This window comes from Larimichthys crocea, chromosome XXI, assembly GCF_000972845.2.
Source record: "Larimichthys crocea isolate SSNF chromosome XXI, L_crocea_2.0, whole genome shotgun sequence".
In the NCBI taxonomy this organism is placed as follows: Eukaryota; Metazoa; Chordata; class Actinopteri; family Sciaenidae; genus Larimichthys; species Larimichthys crocea.
This window is the reverse complement of record NC_040031.1, coordinates 1,356,984-1,374,701: the sequence shown is the minus strand read 5'-3', so window position 1 is coordinate 1,374,701 and position 17,718 is coordinate 1,356,984. Positions and strand designations below refer to the sequence as shown.

At 39.2% G+C, this 17,718-nt stretch overlaps 1 protein-coding gene across 5 annotated transcripts in view; it reads left to right on the top strand.

Moving 5' to 3' along the window:
- cadps2 (Ca++-dependent secretion activator 2) overlaps nt 1–17,718 on the top strand; it is a 238,811-nt gene that overhangs the window by 106,861 nt on the left and 114,232 nt on the right. For all 5 annotated transcript variants that reach the window (XM_027272724.1, XM_027272723.1, XM_027272727.1 and 2 more), the window contains exons 7-8: nt 7,073–7,184; nt 9,743–9,882. In XM_027272724.1, the coding sequence (XP_027128525.1) occupies nt 7,073–7,184; nt 9,743–9,882 (252 nt within the window). The remainder of the gene's footprint in view (nt 1–7,072; nt 7,185–9,742; nt 9,883–17,718) is intronic.

Genomic DNA, 17,718 nt, shown 5'->3' with positions numbered 1-17,718 from the left:
GCTCAACAGCAGATTTTGAAATCATCAAACCTTTCACTGTAGTATATTATGGTGTTGTTTTACAGCCTAAATACACCTAAAGGCAAAATTCATATTTTTGATATTTTGAGCGTGTGGATTGATATTTAGATGGACAAGGTGTGACATAAACCTCTGAGGCTGTAAATTGTGTTCGTGCTGAAGACATGAGTTGTGTTGTGTTGAGAGCTGATTTGGCTCCATGTTTACAGCCTGCTTAGCCTTCATTCCTGACTCCTAATTGGATTATCATCTGAGCTTTTGAAGAAGAAATGAACGCACAGACCTCAGTGAAAAGCCTCTTTAACACAGTTGCCTGAAACTCAACCACAAATGACCCACAGCACATTTACATTTTATGTAATGGAAGGAATGAACCTCAGCTTCTCTAAACCCCAGGATAACCCGCCCTGAGTGATGTTTCTTGTTCTTCAGTCAAAGTCGATACAGCAAGAAGATGGAGCAGTTAACAGTGATCTGTCGCTTCTCTTCACATACAAAATGTAAACACACATGTTTCTGGATGTAAGTCCAGCAGAGCTAAAGGTCCTCTTTATGTTGCAGTTCAGTCAGACCTCTGAGTTTTTTTCATTGTAGCCAATCTGAGGCTCACTCACACCTGGGACTCTACCTGAAGGAGGATTATGAGCTGGTACGACTTGCACCACATGGAACAGTTGAACTGATAAAAAATGGAGAGTATTTTTTTATCTCCTTTCCATTAGTGGGGTATAAAAGTTTTGCCCTGAGGATGGCTTCAGAGGAAAGGTCATGTTGTAGTAAAAATCAGAAGGGTGCAGCTGACCTTTAAGCTGAATGCTAACATTACCAATGTAAAAGTCCTGGTTTAGTTCAATAATAATGCCAACAGGCTAACAGTAACTTGCTAAAGTGCAACATCATTGATGTATTGTAAAAACTGTATACTTGGACTCCAAGATGGCATCTGTTCAATCCATGCAGAGAGCAAAAGAGATGGAACCCAATCTAGGAACCAATCAGATGATAGATGATGCAGATTTAGATTAAGTTAAATGCAATCATATGCAGATATCTGTTTGTAGAGATTAGGTCATTCTCACGTACAAAGTTCTGAATCTGGCTGCAGAGGAGGGCTTGGCTTGGCTCTGTTAGCTGTTTTCCGAATAGCAGCCAGCTACACCGGAAGTCCACAAACATTGTCTTTTACCCCCCAGAATTGAAACCGTCATCGGTTCCTGTGTTGTACATTCATTCATTCAAGTACAGCATCCGTGTATCACTTTTTGTCAAACGTTTATTTTTTTCCTGAGAGCCACATTCTCTTCCTCACTGTTGACACTCTCCACTGGAGCAGCTGTAGGTCAAGGACCTTGCTCAAAGACACCTCAGTTGGGACCTTCTAGTCTCAAGTCCACTTCTCTAACTTTTAGGCATCTCTGTAATCATGTTAACATGATTATAGTTACTATGCCAACATTAAGCATGCTAAAATGTTAATATGTTAAATTAGTATTTCTATTACAATTGAGCTGTGCTTATCTTTAGCATGTGACATTGGTTGCAATGTAAACCGTGGGAATGTTGACTGAGGTCACTTCTTACAATGTTTACTTCTCTGACTTTTGCAACATTTGTGTTGAACATTTCTAACTATTTGACTGTCTTCACTCACTGTACTGTAGTAATTAAACAAACAAAAAAACTTTGTCACATGAGAGTAATTTCTAAACTGTAAAATAAAATACATCTATCAGAAATAAGTGAGGCGTTAGGCTGTACATTGCCTCTGACTTTTTCCATTATCTCCACTCCATAGAGGCGAAACCAATCGGAAAATAAAATGTTTTCATCTCAGGTCTGCACATTGTTGGTGGCGGTTGTTGATTGCTTGATGCCCGTTGGACAGTGGGGGTCCAGACAGTAATGAGGCTGCCCTTTCACATGCCCCTGCTGCTGGTGGAGAGTTGTTTTTTTTGTTCTCTTTTTTTTCTGACAGCGTTCTGTCCGTCAGAATCACCAAACACACCCAATTAGACGAGCTTACCGTCACCTGACGACCTCGTTGGTCAACAGGGATCCTGTCTTGCAGATCCGGCTTTACTGCAGCTCCTGTAACCTTCACTGTGATTAACCCAGAGTGCATTTTCACACCCCTCATCTTCAATAACACACCCATACCCTTAATGACATTGTAGTTAACTATAATTACACAGACAACATGATTAGCTGTGATTACAATGCCGTCCAATTGCTCTGATGACTCCTGCAGTTATAGCGTAACAGCTCTTTAATCACTGAGGACCTTTTCATGAGGAATACCCTTAATTATCCTGGAATGTCAAGCATCTGCGACTCGCTTTAAGGACCAAACCACTGTTTCTTTGTTTATTACAAATTAAATCTATACAAATATAGATAATTGTTTTTGTATACTCCTTCCAGGCATCTGGCATTGTTTCCACACACAATGAAAATTAACTTGACAGAGACACCAGATAGGCAGAGGAGAAAAATGTTTTATATAAATTAAATCTGTGACTTTTTCCATGTAATCAAACGACATTAAGTCCTTTCTCCTGTCTGGCCTACTGCAGGGCTTAAGTTAAAAAAAAAAACTAATTCACTTTCCTCCAGAAAATGATGAGGTGGGTTTCAGCTTCAAATGTAGTCCAGAGGGTTTTGACTGCAAACTGATTTTAAAGTGAAAAACATAAAAGGTTTAATACATTATGTAACACTCTGCTTTAGAGATAAACACTAGCTGATAATAAAAGGCAGAGAATCAACAGGAAGAAACATTTTGCTCAAGAATCACAGTTAAAGCATCACTCCAACGCCAACTTTGAGTTTGTATTTGAAACAAGTCCTGCAATTTTCATTCCTTCAACAATTGTGAAATGTAATTTAAAATCTTCCTAGTTGATTACGGATGTCAACGCTTAACTGTTTAGCCGTTAAGCACAGAGAATATGATGTTGGTGTATTGGTTAATTTGCATACACGCTTTCATCAGCTGCTTTCAACAGACACTGCTTCTCCTGAGTTTAGTAATAGCATTAGCACTACTCTTATTAACATTAGGAATAACCACCTAGCTGCTGAGGATGGCTCACAGCAAGAGATCATTGGAGACTGCATTAGACCACGGCCAACAGCCAGTTGGAGCGCTGAATGATACCGCTGCATCGTGTGATACCACACCGCTTCATCATAACTACTTCTCACCTCATCAGTTCTGACTGGGAGATAGACTGGGAGTCCATGGTGTTCCTCAGTCAGCCTTCGTCTGGCATAGTCATTGAATTTGTCCTGCAGTCTGTTTTCACCGCCCTCTGATTTTAATGTTTTAAATGCTCATGGTCAAATTTTGCGAAACAGACGAGCCACAAAAAGTCGTGTTGAAACGCAGGTCAGTTTCTACACGAGGTCAGAGCTGTGTGGGTCGGGGTCTGTCCTCTGTCTTACTGATTTGATGTTGTATGTGTTGACTAAAAAAGTGTGTGTGTGTGTGTGTGTGTGTGTGTGTGTGAAGTGAAAACACCTTCCTGCACAATGTTGCCTTGGAAACTAGGGAAACTGAATATGGAGCTTGGCTTTGCTTCTCGCTCTCAACAAGTGAAGGGGTCTTGTCATCTGTGCTCCACACATGCACACTTACTTGCACACTTAATGACAGTTTTGACATAAAGACATGTAATCATGGGAGCATCATGGCCTTGTCTCCATCATCCTGAGCAGAAGGCATCACTCTGCTCTATTGGAGTCTCTGTGTGATAGACAAAGAAGTGTTTGTTGACAACAGGGACTTACTGGCTCTCGACCTGTGACTAAGACCTGATGTGATGTTATTACAGGAAACTCAGGAAAGTTTGCAGGGTGACCTCGTGTAGAAGTTAATATTGCAGTTGTGGGTGAATGATTGCAATAAAGTTTGAAAATGACTTGTAGGTTTTGGAGGTGTACATTATAGAGTTGCACGATACCCACGGTATACTGTACACGGTACCCCGCGGTGCCAAATCGTAACGGTTCCTACTATACTACAAATTCTACATGACGGTACTACCATGGATTACTGTACTACTGTTGCCAGTTTCCGCTACATAGCGGCCGCCTCTACTCTCCTCCCGGCTTCTCACTGCATGCTACTCCCTTGTAAACAAACCAACATGGAACCGCAACTGAACTACACAGCTGCTGAATGATTGGCTGTTTGCCAATCTGGTGACATCCAGGGATATGATAGGCTGTTTCCACACGCTGGGTCCGCCCGTCTGTTAGCTGATTGGCTGTTTGTGTGTTTCTGCCGGCAAGAACGAACTCCATGAAGACAGCTCCGCTTCGATAGAAATTTGCTTCAAACAAACAACAAGCTAAAGTTCTGTCTCACCCAGACGCAGGCCCGAGCAGCGAGTCTGTCGCGGCGTCGTCGTCAGTGGCACCACTAATTTTGCTCAAAAAACCAAACTTGTTTGAAATTTGTTTCAGTCTAATTCTTACTTCACCAATATTATGTTTATCATGCACCAAACACCATTATAAGTAATTAATAAGTATTTATAACTTGTACAAAATACAGGTTTTTCCTCACTCGAACCGAGGGTCGAAGGACAGAGGGTGTCACTCCTTGTACAGATTGTAAAGCCCTCCGAGGCAAATGTACTTTGTGACTTTGGGCTATACAAATAAAATTTGATTTAATTGAATTTAATAATAAAAAAAGGCAGCAGTATCGTGATAATACCCAGAACCGTGATACTTTGTCTGGTATAGTATCGTGGTTACTCATTTTGGTATCGTGACAACTCTAGTACATTCATTTGTATGCAGGAGCTACACTTGCAGCTTTTCTTCTTTTCTTTTTGTTTTGCCTTGAAAACAAAAACAGTGTCATACTCAGATTCACATTCAAAAGCTTAAATTGTTAAGCTTGGGAGAATTTTAGGACTTCACACTTGTATCGTCACAAAGCCAGACTGAATTACACAAGCTCAGCACTCCCTATGAGATTTAAAATCTGGAAAATATCAATGTAGATTCTTGAGCCTGACAAATGCTGTATGTGTTTAGGAGGCAACAAACATCTTCTCTAAACAGCTTACAGATATAGAATGAAGCAGAATTATGTTATTTATGTATTTTCCACATTTTCTACACACAACTTTCCCTGTCAAGGTTACAAATCAGAAAACACTGATGGATACTATTCTGCATGTGATTCTTCTGATGCTGTAAATATGTTGAAATTCTCCAATCATCCTTTGCTAGAATATCAACCGGCAGTAGGCAAAATGAAATGAAATAAATCGGCCAAAAAACAACCAGCTTTGGATGCCGATATCAGATGTATTCATCCCATCGCCCAACTCCTAGTGCAAGGGTGCTGGTATGGAGTCTTTTGTTCACTTTGTTGATGTGTTGGACTTTTTTAACAAACGTCTTCTGCATCCCCTTAATCTAACAAATTGAGGCTATTCCTTCTTGCAATATTTTAAACTGATCACCTGACCAGATAGTGCAGAATCTCTCACTTATCTTCTTACCACTTACAAAGCTCTGCTAAGCCCGGCTTCAGACGCACAGAATTTTCAAAAAGCTGTTTCAGTAATGCGAAGCATCACCAGGGAAACTTGTGCTTGCATCAGCAGTATCGTAATGCAGCTCTGATACAACCAAAAGTACAAACAGGAGGGCAGAAGTGAAACTAAACTTCAAACCACAAAGATTTAGTTAGAAGCTGCAAAAGTACTGAGAGCTGAACACAGTGAGGCTTTCATCATTTTTTCCAATCATTTCAGGACAAAGCACAGCTTGTTTGAGTCTCAGGTTTTCAGCCCTGCTATCAAAACAGGAACATTACAGTGCAGGTCAGACTATCCATTGCTCTCAGGCTGCAGGGGAAACACATATACTGTATTAGCAGCTCACCGCAGATCTTTTGACAGACAGGATGTACTGCAGCCTGACAGAGTGCATTGAACCCAAATATCTAGTACCTAACTGGATCAAAAACATTTAAATTTCACATTGACACACAACAAAAAAAGTTACATTTGTACAGAAAGGGATCTGATTGTGCTTTATTCAGCATGAAACAGATAAATGAGACGGTCTTCTTTTCAGTTCTGGATTACAGTGATGTTTATTATAGACACGTCTTTGCCTCCACTCATAACTGCTAGATTCAGTTTTATTCATCACTCTACCCTATGTTTTATTACCGGTGACAGTTTTTCTACTGATTGCATTTAGGTTTGATATGACAGGCATCAATTTCTATTTATTTATAAACCACCTAATGAGAACTTACCACTATAAATCATCTCATTATTGATCTATTTCCATTGTTATTACTTTACTCATTCAAGTGATTGACTAATGTTCAAAGTCCAAAATGCAAACACTAAATTTGGGAATTTTTTTTAGTCTACACACACTTGGAACATTTTGCAACACACATTGCTTGCAGATTGCCACCCACCAATCAGCTTTGCCCTGCTCGAAGTTTCTGCCTCTCAAAAGGAAGTTTATTCTTGTCACTGTCGCCGAGTGTTTACTCATGGTTGAATTGTTTTGTCTCTGTAAATAATACTATCAAGAGTATAGCCTAGACCTGCTCTATTATAAGACTTGTCATGAAACTTAATGAAATAAAACTGAACTAAAACTTGGTGTTCTTGTACCTTTAGGCCAGTTTACTCTAAAATGTTCTGTTGTTGTCTTCTTGCTTTCTTATTTCATGTATTTAAAATTTCAAACTGTAATGAGCTTATTTTAATATTACTGTAATAATATTTTACATGTTGTAGCTTAAATTGTTGACAGCAGGACACACAGATCATATTGAGATTTTTGAAGTATTATTATATTGAAGTGATGCTGCTTTACTTGGTTTCATCAACAATGTTGCACATGTGTCTTGTTTTGAATAAACCTTACTGGAATTGCATGACAAACTAGTCACAGGTTCTGTTTCTGCATTAAAATGATGTTAAAATGAGTTAACACATACAAGATCAATAAAGAAACACAGTGGCTGCCCAGATTTGAAGAGGGTCTTTGTGTCTTTCAGGTGGGGGACTCAGGGGGACTTCACCACGACTCACCCTCTGCCCTCGGTCAAAGTGAAGCTGTTCACAGAGAGCACAGGGGTCCTGGCTCTGGAGGACAAGGAGCTAGGCCGGGTAAGAATTCACCTGCACTGTACCATGCACTACACACACAATACACACAGTGGTATTTATGACCTGAGGCAGTCTTTAATTAGATCATCAGTAAGTACTTAAATACATATATAACCATAATTTAAGCTCATTTCTGTTTGAATAATTGACTGGCATTCTTCTTCTCCAACTGTTCATTCATTTAAAAAAACACCTAACTTTGTTTTCATGTCTCATGTAATTAATCAGCAACAAACCACAGTTGTATTCTAGTAGTTGTGTACCCATCAACATCCTACAACTCAGTATGGTGTAGCCTCATGCAAGCTTCAACATTTAAAAACAGCCTGTATGTTATGTCACAGAAGAACTCCATCTGATTTAAATACATACACAGCTTTGTATGAATACAGTCAGAAACAAACCTAAACAATATATACACAATATAATTCATTTTTTTCACAGCCACCTGGTCTTGAATGGAGCATAAAAAAATCATCTTCTTAAAAACTTGTATCCTTCAAAACGTGTATCTTCCATACAGATACACAGTACAGACAGACAGTACAATTAGAAAACAGAATTAATAATCAATAAATAATCAATGACCTCTGTTTAATTACAGCAACATTGTGTAAACATGTAACTCTCTTTATTATTACTATACCAGATCATTTTAAACACGTTGGTCTTTGTAGTTAAACTAAAGAGTAAATGAACAAACTGTCTTTCTGAATGATTAACTAATTAACTACTGAACTAATAAAGTGACAGGGTTATATTTTCATGTTAAGACTGATGCTTGATTGACCTTGATCGATTGTAGACCTCCATCTGCGTTGCTATCAGCAGCAGACTGAAAACAGTCACTTTTCATCACTTTTACACCCTGTTGGTTCTGACAGCAGCAGCTCAGTCAGCATCAGTTTATCTGAATATGTAAAAAAAAAAACATTTGTAGGTGTGACTTAAAACTTTTCAAAGCTTGTCGTATTTAATTATGAAAGCATGATAGGTCTAAAGGCTCGTTCAGACCTTTAACTGGAGCTGCTGACCAGTTCTTGGAACTCTGTTCTGGTTACTCTGAATCACCTCATGTCTCTGTGAGTGATGTGACCACAGAGCTGTAATCAAGATTTTAGATATGCTAACAGTCTGCAGTCGGTGGTCTTTGGGTGTGTGTGCTGTGTTACCTTCAATAAATTCACTTTTTAGGTGCAGATTTCAGAGTAAGGGTTTGGAAATGGTGATAAAATCAGCCTCTCCGGGCCGTTTTCATTACCCTGACATCTAAAGTGATCAGTCAAAGGCAGCTGAACTTGCTTTTAGGTCTTTTCAGACATGGAATATGCAACACCAAGCTGTTGAAGTGATGGCTTTTTGTCATTCAGACGTAGGATGGACTTTTATGTTAATGTTGCCTCCAGCTTTATTCAGATGTGACGGCACATTTACAGAAGGATGATCTTTACAGACTAATTACACAGAGAGAAAAAAAAGAGGGAAAAAAACAGAACAGGATCAGAATCAATAAGAAGTTGATGAAATATTAAAATCAGAAATAAAAATTAGTGAAGATTCAGAGTCAGACCTTTTAATTACTGACTGATTCTGATTGAACGGTGAAGCTCAGAAAGTTTTCAACGTCCTTCATGATGTCTGAAGTTAACATGAGTCATGCAAACATGCAGCCAGTTTGTGTAGGTGTAATCCTGATTGAGTAGGAGACAGTTCAGACTGTGTGTGTTGTGTTGGAAGCAGACAGATGAAGGACATTGCAGACAAAGTAAATAAAGATGAGGTCTAGTTGACCGTTGCCAGACTTTCACAGGAGTTAGAGCTGATTATTTTCTTTTGGGATCATAAGAAGGTGTGTGTTGGTGTGAAAATTAACCTGAACCAAAAAAAGAGTGTCGTACTGTTCAGTCCTGACGATTGTGCCGTTATAATTAATAAAGTTTGTGGATCGGGTTCGGGTCATTGATTCATGGATGGTCCTGCACATCACCATATCTTTGTTTATCATGTATTTTTTATTGAATGTCCAATAGCCCACAATAAACCTTTTAGCCATGTCCCATCAACAAAAACGAAACATACATGTTGTGATAGTTTTTATTGTCAAAGATCCATTTTTGGCTCGTCATCATCTTGTCTTTGCCATCAAAAAAGGTTGTTGTGAAATATTTTTTATCATAGTTTTTGTCAACAAAACTAACACTGCCACAGCTCTGTTATATGTTACAAACTACAAAATAGGGATGCACCAATCTTAATCTCAGACATTTTCTCTTTCCCAAATTCCCAAAATTGGTTTGTGTGGTGCTAAAAACTGAGTCAGCACCGATATTAGAAACTTATGATGACATTTACAAAGAATTGTATTAAATGAAAATATATTAACTTGTCTTAAGATATGTCAGAGGGATGTAACAGACACACAACATGTGGGCGGTTTTCTTTTATTATTTATACAACTGATTTTCTTTTGCAAAATGTAAAGTAGTAGTAGTTTACAGAAGAACCTACAAACTCTGGACCTTTTATGACATACTTGCTAACTAATCCCCCCCACCCAGGTGGTCCTGAATCCGACCACCAACGGGCCGAAGCAAGCCGAGTTTCACCGGATGGTCGTCCCCAAGAACAGCCAGGACACAGAGCTGAAGATCAAACTGGCTGTCCGCATGGACAAACCCCCCAACATGAAACACAGCGGGTGAGTCTACAGGGTGTGCAGACCCCATAAGAAATACCCACAGCCTTTTTAAAATACAAAAGAAGCTCTATCCAGATAGATCATTTGAACCAAATGGAAGAACAAGTTGTTAATGTAACTTTTGTTAATCGCAAACAGGAACAGGTCTGATTTGAATTGAAACCTTTTCAACTCATCTGTTTATCTTCTGTGTGTTTTAGAAACTTTTGAACTAAATAAATTCTACATTTCTGCCACTGGCACATGTTCATTATTGACTTGATTTAGAGGAAAAACAATTTCACATATGAATGATGATGACATCATACCTGTGTGTTTTAGTTGTTTGTGTATAATGAGGGTGATGGTGCAGAACAGACCTTTGAAATCAGTCTTTTCTTTTGGCTGCATTTGACGGCAGAACAGGGAACAAGTTCAAATCCAACTTCTAGGTCCCTTGAGACTAAAGACAGGACTTTATCTCACAAAAGCTCAAAGGTTGGCATAGCCAAGAGCAGGGTCGTGATTTTCTGTGGAAACCGGCACAATATGCTGATATGTGGTGTATGCTGTAATTTTGGCAGTTTTACTGTGAGAAATGGTGGAAAAATTAATTTTGTGCATCTCTGAATTCCTGGAGTTGCGTAACTCAACGTCTACATTATCTACATTTTTCAGCAGCCAAAGCAAAGCTACACAGAGGCTTAGATATTCCCAGTGAACATGTTGGTGCTTAATGTATGTTTACTCTAAAGAAACGCAAAAAAACTTCTACAGTTTTCTACACAGTCCGTTAAAGACACAATAGATAGCTAATCCTTTAAAGGGACAGAAATACCATTTACACGAAACGTTGAAAGGGAGCTCAGATATTACAAATATAGCCTGCGTGTGTTTGTGTCAGGGTTTTCTTTAAAGTGTGTGCAGGCTGACAGCTTCACCTGCTGGTTAAATGAAGCAAGCAGAAACATGAATGTGAGGATCAAGTCTTAAAATCCTGCTGAAAGCTGTGAAACCATGTGAACACACATCTAACAGGACTTCATATATTAACACGATCTAAGCCATCAATTCACACGTATGCATTACAGCTAATTAAGATACCAGTAGACCCTTTTTTTCACTTTTATGTTTTAAATGTCTTAATTTAATGAAACAACAAACCTTTCTTCTCTACATTGTTTCAGATTTAAGAAAAAATGCTAAAATGTATGTTGTTGTTGTTGAGCTATGTTGTGCAGTTCTAACTTCTGGCCACAAGATGGCAGCAAAACCTCATTTTCAAACCCATAAAACAATGTTTGTGTGTGTGTGTTTGAGACAGCACTTTCGCACTTTCCACTTTTTGGAGTGGTAGTTTTGTTTTTTACAACTGACCTCAACATTCAAACTTAAACTTTATGCACTGAATAATAATTTGTTTCAACAAATGTCCAATACAGTTTACATCTACATTTTAAAAAAAAAAATCTATCTTTAAAATTTTGAGTGTAGATATTTGTTTTATATATATTTGAGTGTACTCACTGGATGTTTCCAGTTTCCACATCACATGTCTCACATTGGTTCATGTTTGGCAACCACACTAGTTGTGATGTCATAAATCCTGCAGGTGTTAACCAGAGATGTTCCTAGGACTGCACTCTTCTGGACTGAGGCTTCAGATGTTGTTCCTGGGATTTGCTGGAGCCACTTTCCCAGTTTGGGGGTTACTGCCCCAAGTGCCCCCACTACCACGGGGACCACGCAACCCTTGACCTTCCACATCCGTTCCAGCTGCTCTTTCAACCCTTGATACTTCTTGAAGTTTCTCATGTTCCTTCTTCCTGATGTTGGCGTCAGCTGGGATCACCACATCTATCACCACTACCCTCTTCGCTCTTTGTCCACCGACCAACATGTCCTGGTTGGTTAGCCAGGACCTGTTTGTCAGTCTGGAAGCTGAAGTCCCACAAACCTTGGCCCTGTTGTTCTCAGCACCTTCTGTGGTATGGCCCATCGGGATTTAGGTACTTCTATTCCATACTGGTTGCAGATGTTCCTGTATACTAATCCCAGCCATTGGTTGGCGTCCATGTACGCTGATCCAGCTGCATCTTACACCCTGCTACTATGTGCTGGACTGTCTCAGGGGCTTCTTTACACAGTTGCATCTTGGGTCTGGTCTACTCTGGTAGATCCTGGCCTCTATGGCTCTGTGCTTATGGCCTGTTCTTGTGCGGCCATGAGTAGTGCCTCTGTGCTATCTGTCAGTCCTGCATATCCAGCCACTGGGTAGGATTTCTTAATATCAGCCACTTCCTCTATCTGACGGTGGTACATGCCATGTAAGGGTTTGTCCTCCAGGTTTCTGTTCCTCCTCTCGCACCCTCATCAGGGTTCTGCTGCCTGAGACATTCCACTGAGCAGTTCACCTTCGGGGCCATCTTTTGATGTATTCTCGTATTTTTCGATGTTTCATCCTGGACCGTGGCCTTGATGCTCACTAGCCTCGGCCTCCCTCTTTCCGCTTAGTGTATAGTCTCAGGGTGCTCGACTGGGGTGGAACCTCATCACTGCATGGCTAGAGTGAGTGCTTTCATAGGCTATGCTATATCTGGAGCTCTCTGATCTACTCTCGATTTGGGTTTTTCTTCGGCGTGGGTCGACGGAGTGCGCCATGGGCGGCGTTATGTGGACCATCCATGCATGGTGAGAGCTTTCAGTCTTGATTCTGTGGCTTCTATCTCCTCCTTTGGCCAGTTTATGATGCCAGTGGGGTATCTGATGACTGGTAGTGCGTACATGTTGATGGCTTGGACCTTTTCCTTAGCATTACTCTCTGGAGGTATTTGGCTGTGGTTGACTTCCTTGTGGCCTCTTCGTGGTTTCCATTAGCCTGTGGGATGCCAAGGACTTGTAGCTGTCTTGGATATCACCTATGTTGCCCTCTGGTAGGTCAATCCCTCAGTCCGGATCATCTTGCCTCTCTTTGAGACCATCCGGCAACACTTGTCCAATCCGAATGACATCCCTATTCATCGTGTAGATCCTGGTGGTGGGATCAGTGAGTCTATTTTCGCTCGTTCCTGGCATACAGCTTGATGTCATCCATGTAGAGCAGGTGGCTGATTGTAGCCCCACTACGGAATCGGTACCCGTACCTGCTCTTCGATGATCTGACTGAGGGGGTCAGGCCTATGCAGAACAGCAGTGGTGATAGCGCATTTCCTTGGTATATGCCGCACTTGAGTTGACTTGGGCAATGGGCTTTGAATTGGCCTCTAGGGTTGTCTTCCACATTTCCATTGAGTTCTGGATGAAGGTCTTTAGGTTCCTGTTGATCTTATACAGTTCCAGACATTCCAGTATCCATGTGTGCGGCATTGAGTCGTAGGCTTTCTTGTAGTCAATCCAGGCAGTGCACAGGTTGGTCTGTCTCTTCTTACAGTTTCAGGCGACTGTTCTATATATATCTATATATATATATATATATAATATATATATATACACAGAATATGGCAGATTTGGAATGTATTATCATAAATGGTGTTTCATTCATGTATAATAACCTAAAACTAAGAACAGTATGTGTTTTTACCATAGAATGAGCCTTTTCTATCTCCTCTCCCACAGAGTCCGCCATGTGTGACGGTCAAGTTTGTACAGTAGCCCAGCACGGACAAACTAATTCCTGACTGTTTGGTCTTTTGTGCACAGTTTTTTCATAGTTTTGGGACCACAGCGGTTTCTCCTTCATGCTAGGAAGAGGGAGAGGCAATGAGCTTACTTTATTTCTCCCTATCCAGTGCAGATTTCTTTCAAAATGAAACACCCTCAACTTAATTCAACCTAGTCTTACAGTTCTAGTTCTAGTTTATTGTATTCCTATTATATTTTAGTTTTGCCATGTTGCTGCCAATTTAAAAAAAAATCAGCCTTAACCTGGGAGCCCAGGGAGGCTGTTAACTATGATGAACACAACACTGTGGGAATCTGATAACAGACAGATAACTGACAGACACAAGCATGCAGTTTTCAAATCTCCCACAAGGGGTCAGTGTTTGTCTATCTGTGGTTTGAGCCGGTCTTTGGTTTACATCCAGCTCTTTTTCAGTGTTTAAACAATTTTATAAGGATACAATCTTTAATTCATCTGCTGGGAGGTGTCATCCTTTTTTTTTTATATTTTCTGCATTCAGGTTTATTTGATGCTATTTGATGTTACTTGATCCAAAGACTAACACAAGGCAAACACTGGGCCTTTATGTAATAAAGAGAGGCCAACTCCTACAGGAATCTGTGTCTCTCAAGTAAAAAAAAAAAGTTAAAATTATTTCCCATTTGTCAATTTTTTTTTCTGGGTTTAGCTTGCATAAGAAAAGACATGAAAGGAACCTTTTGCATTCTTCAAAAGGCCGACAGCAAGAGAAGAAAAGGTGATGAACAGGAAACATTCACAGATGATCATCAAACACATTTTATTTGGTGTTTTTTTGTTTGAGAGCCCTTCTCTTCACAACATTTTTCTGGAAGATATTAAAACTCAATTGTTTTCTCAGAATATTGTCATCGGCAGTCTGGAAGCCAATGTTTACTCTGCATTACAGACAAACGGCATGGCAAAAATTCTCTTTTTTGTCAAATTTTGTTAATATGTAGATTCCTTTGCGTTTGGAGGACGGGACAGGAGTGGTCTTCAACCAAAACTTCTTTTACTTTAAAGAGAAATGAAAACATTATGTTGTTCTGTGCTGTTTCTTTTCCCAGTGGAAACAACAACTCCCATGCTAATTATTTTATTTTGTAGATACTGGAAACAAAAGAATCTGATTCAAATGAATTCAACCAATCAGTCAACGGCTATTTAAATAAATTCGAACAAACTGAAATATTTCTGCTGGTGCTACTGAAAACAAAAACCAACAAAAATCCCAACATATAAGGAGTGTAGGAGATTATAACATAACATAAATATTTTAAGAACATAAATATTATTATGAAATATCAAAAACAAAAGAAAAAGAGATCAAAAAGATAACCTTAAATATATCTACACTGTCTGTACTGCAATGTCACTGCCATAAATCTCTACTGCCATAAAGTTATTTACGCTTTATATTTATATGTATTTATTTATATTGTTTTCTCATAAACAAGAAAAACACCCAAAACAGTGAAATACTCATAAGATACACAGAACATTTTTTTTTTCATGTCTTGAAAATGAAATAGAAAATGAAAGAATCAAACAAATTCATGAGATATTCGAAAATTTCCCTGGGTTGCAACTGGGAAGAACAGAAAATTATCTTTCTTGCAGATCATTTACTTATTTATTCTTATAATATATTGGTTTAATATTCGGCAGTAATCTGCCCTTTTTTAGTTCATTTAACCTGCTGACATGATTTCTAGACAATTTGAAATAAAGGAAACGGCAGTCTCTCCTTGTTTTTATTAAAATACATCCAGTGTCTCATCCCTCTTAAAACATTTAAAGTCTGAATATCCAGCTAAATGACCAGTTAAAGATGGATTTTTTCGCAGAGAGGACTGTTAAATGCCTGCAGTGAACCTTTTGGCGTTTGCAAGTCCATCACTGTGTGCGGCAGCTGAATAGATGTTTTGAAACCCTGCAGGCGGACACAAACACGGCCAAACAATTTCACAAGTGGCCGGTGAGCGGTGCACATGTTAACCTGGAGTCATGCAGAAGGCCCAGATCTCTGTCGTCCAGACACACCACAGCCTTGACTGGAGGCCTTTTCTTTAAGGGCGGGCAGCAGGGCTGAAGAAAGAGGCTCGCCATTGATTTTTCTCACTGCACTTGCCTGTATCCCAGCGCTCAGGAGGCCCGGGAGCAGCCATGATTGAGAGGCCACGCGGGTCTATCTTCCATTTTCTTCGAGACTTCCTCAGTGTTCTGCTGTCTGTGTCATGGCCTCTCTCAGCTCAGGACTCATTACTTTCTCTTTTTAGTTTCACATTGGAGAGGGAAATAATAGTGATTAATATGTTCACAGCTTGGCGAGTAATACAACAATGCGGTGCTGTGACAGAAAAATATTAGACATTCATCAAGGAGCTTTAAAATGGATCCTGAATGAATGCGATCCTTGGAGTTTCTCCAGGAGGTTTGTTTTTTTCTATATATAATCACATACATATACTGCTGCCTGAAAATGGTGACAAGCTGACATCTTTAAAGAAAATAAAGAGTCTCCATATCAAGGAGCTTTAAAATGATCCTGAAGTTATGCGATTGTTTGTTTTTCTTACCTGAACGAGATATAATGATAGATAGTATATATATATATATATATTATATGATATATTATATAATATATAGATAATATATTAATATATATGATATATAGTCGTATATGTTGTCATAATAGGTTGTCAGAAAATGTGAAATGCGTCCAATGTCCATAGTTTCAATAGATACTTGAAAAGAACAACTCCAAACAACTGAGCAAACTCTGTTGATTAAGATCATTATGACATGATCGAAAGCTCCTGTACAGCTGCCGTTCCAAGTCAAGAATGAAGTCTGTGTTCTCACTTTTTGTGACATTGTGACTAACAATGAATGAGAAAATAATAGGAAAAGAACCAAAAACAACACTGATAATTTGCAAAAACTCTTTTGTGTTCAGGCACCTGTACGCTCTTGGACAGAGAGTCTGGAAAACGCTGGAAAAAGAAGATACTTTGGTTCTCGTTCAGGTAAGAAACTGATGAGACCGATACATCTATCGATCTGTAAATTGTAAAATCAGAGAGAGCAGCAGGCTGGGAAGAAGGACTAAAGGTAAAAGTAAAAATGAAATAAATCTTCAGCAACTAAAGAGCTACCGTGCGTAATTTCTGACCGATCAGCATCATCGGCATATAAAATTACTCGTTACACAGTAGTCTGTGTGTATTTATGGTGCATCAGATCAGACTTCACATGGCACATTTCATTTATTAAAGAAAATCAAAAAAAAATCATCTCTCATCAGTCACCTCTACTTGAAAGGAGTTACACCTCGTCTGAGCATGAGAGTCCGGCTGAAGCAAAGTTTGAATTAAGTTTTGTTTTTTGTTGTTTTCACTTCAGCTGTTATATGTTCACTTTGGCAGGGATACAAGTTGTTACAAGCTCAAGTTATTTTTGTCATACACACACAGCAGTGAAGCAGTCACTTATGTCACAATATAGATATATAGATATATATCATACTCAGTCATATATCACAGATAGCTCTCACATTGGTTCTTTGTGGGCACCACCACAGTTGTGGATGTCCATAAATCAGGTGTGAACCAGAGATTTGAAGGTCCAGTGTGTCATTAAGGCTATATATAATTATGAATATATATATATATATAATATATAATATAATATATATAATATATAGATAAATCTGGGAAAAATCACATAAGTGAAACAAAATCAAGGTAGAATAAAGGAGTAATGTAACTACTTAGCTAGGTAATTAAAATGCAGTGGTATGTATATAACAGGAGGACAGGATGCCATAGAAAAACGATAGATAAATATGTACAGGTACACACCCGCTTATAAACAGTATCAAATCAATATATTTGCGTGTGACACATATAAACAGGTTGTAATAAACCATATTGAGGTGTAAAGAGAGTCGTAAACAGTATTTGGTACAGTACATTAGTCAGTCAAGTGTAAAACCACTGTGACGTCACCTGGACAGTGAGTTTGTCATTACTTACGTTGCCATTTTGGTTTTTGGAGCCAGAGTGACCATATTTGGACAATAGCGGTAGAGTTGGTGGGCGACGGTCCTGCGAGGTTAGGTTCCACGGTATTGACTCCGCTTTCGAGCGGGGAAAAATGGCGGCAGCCTGGTC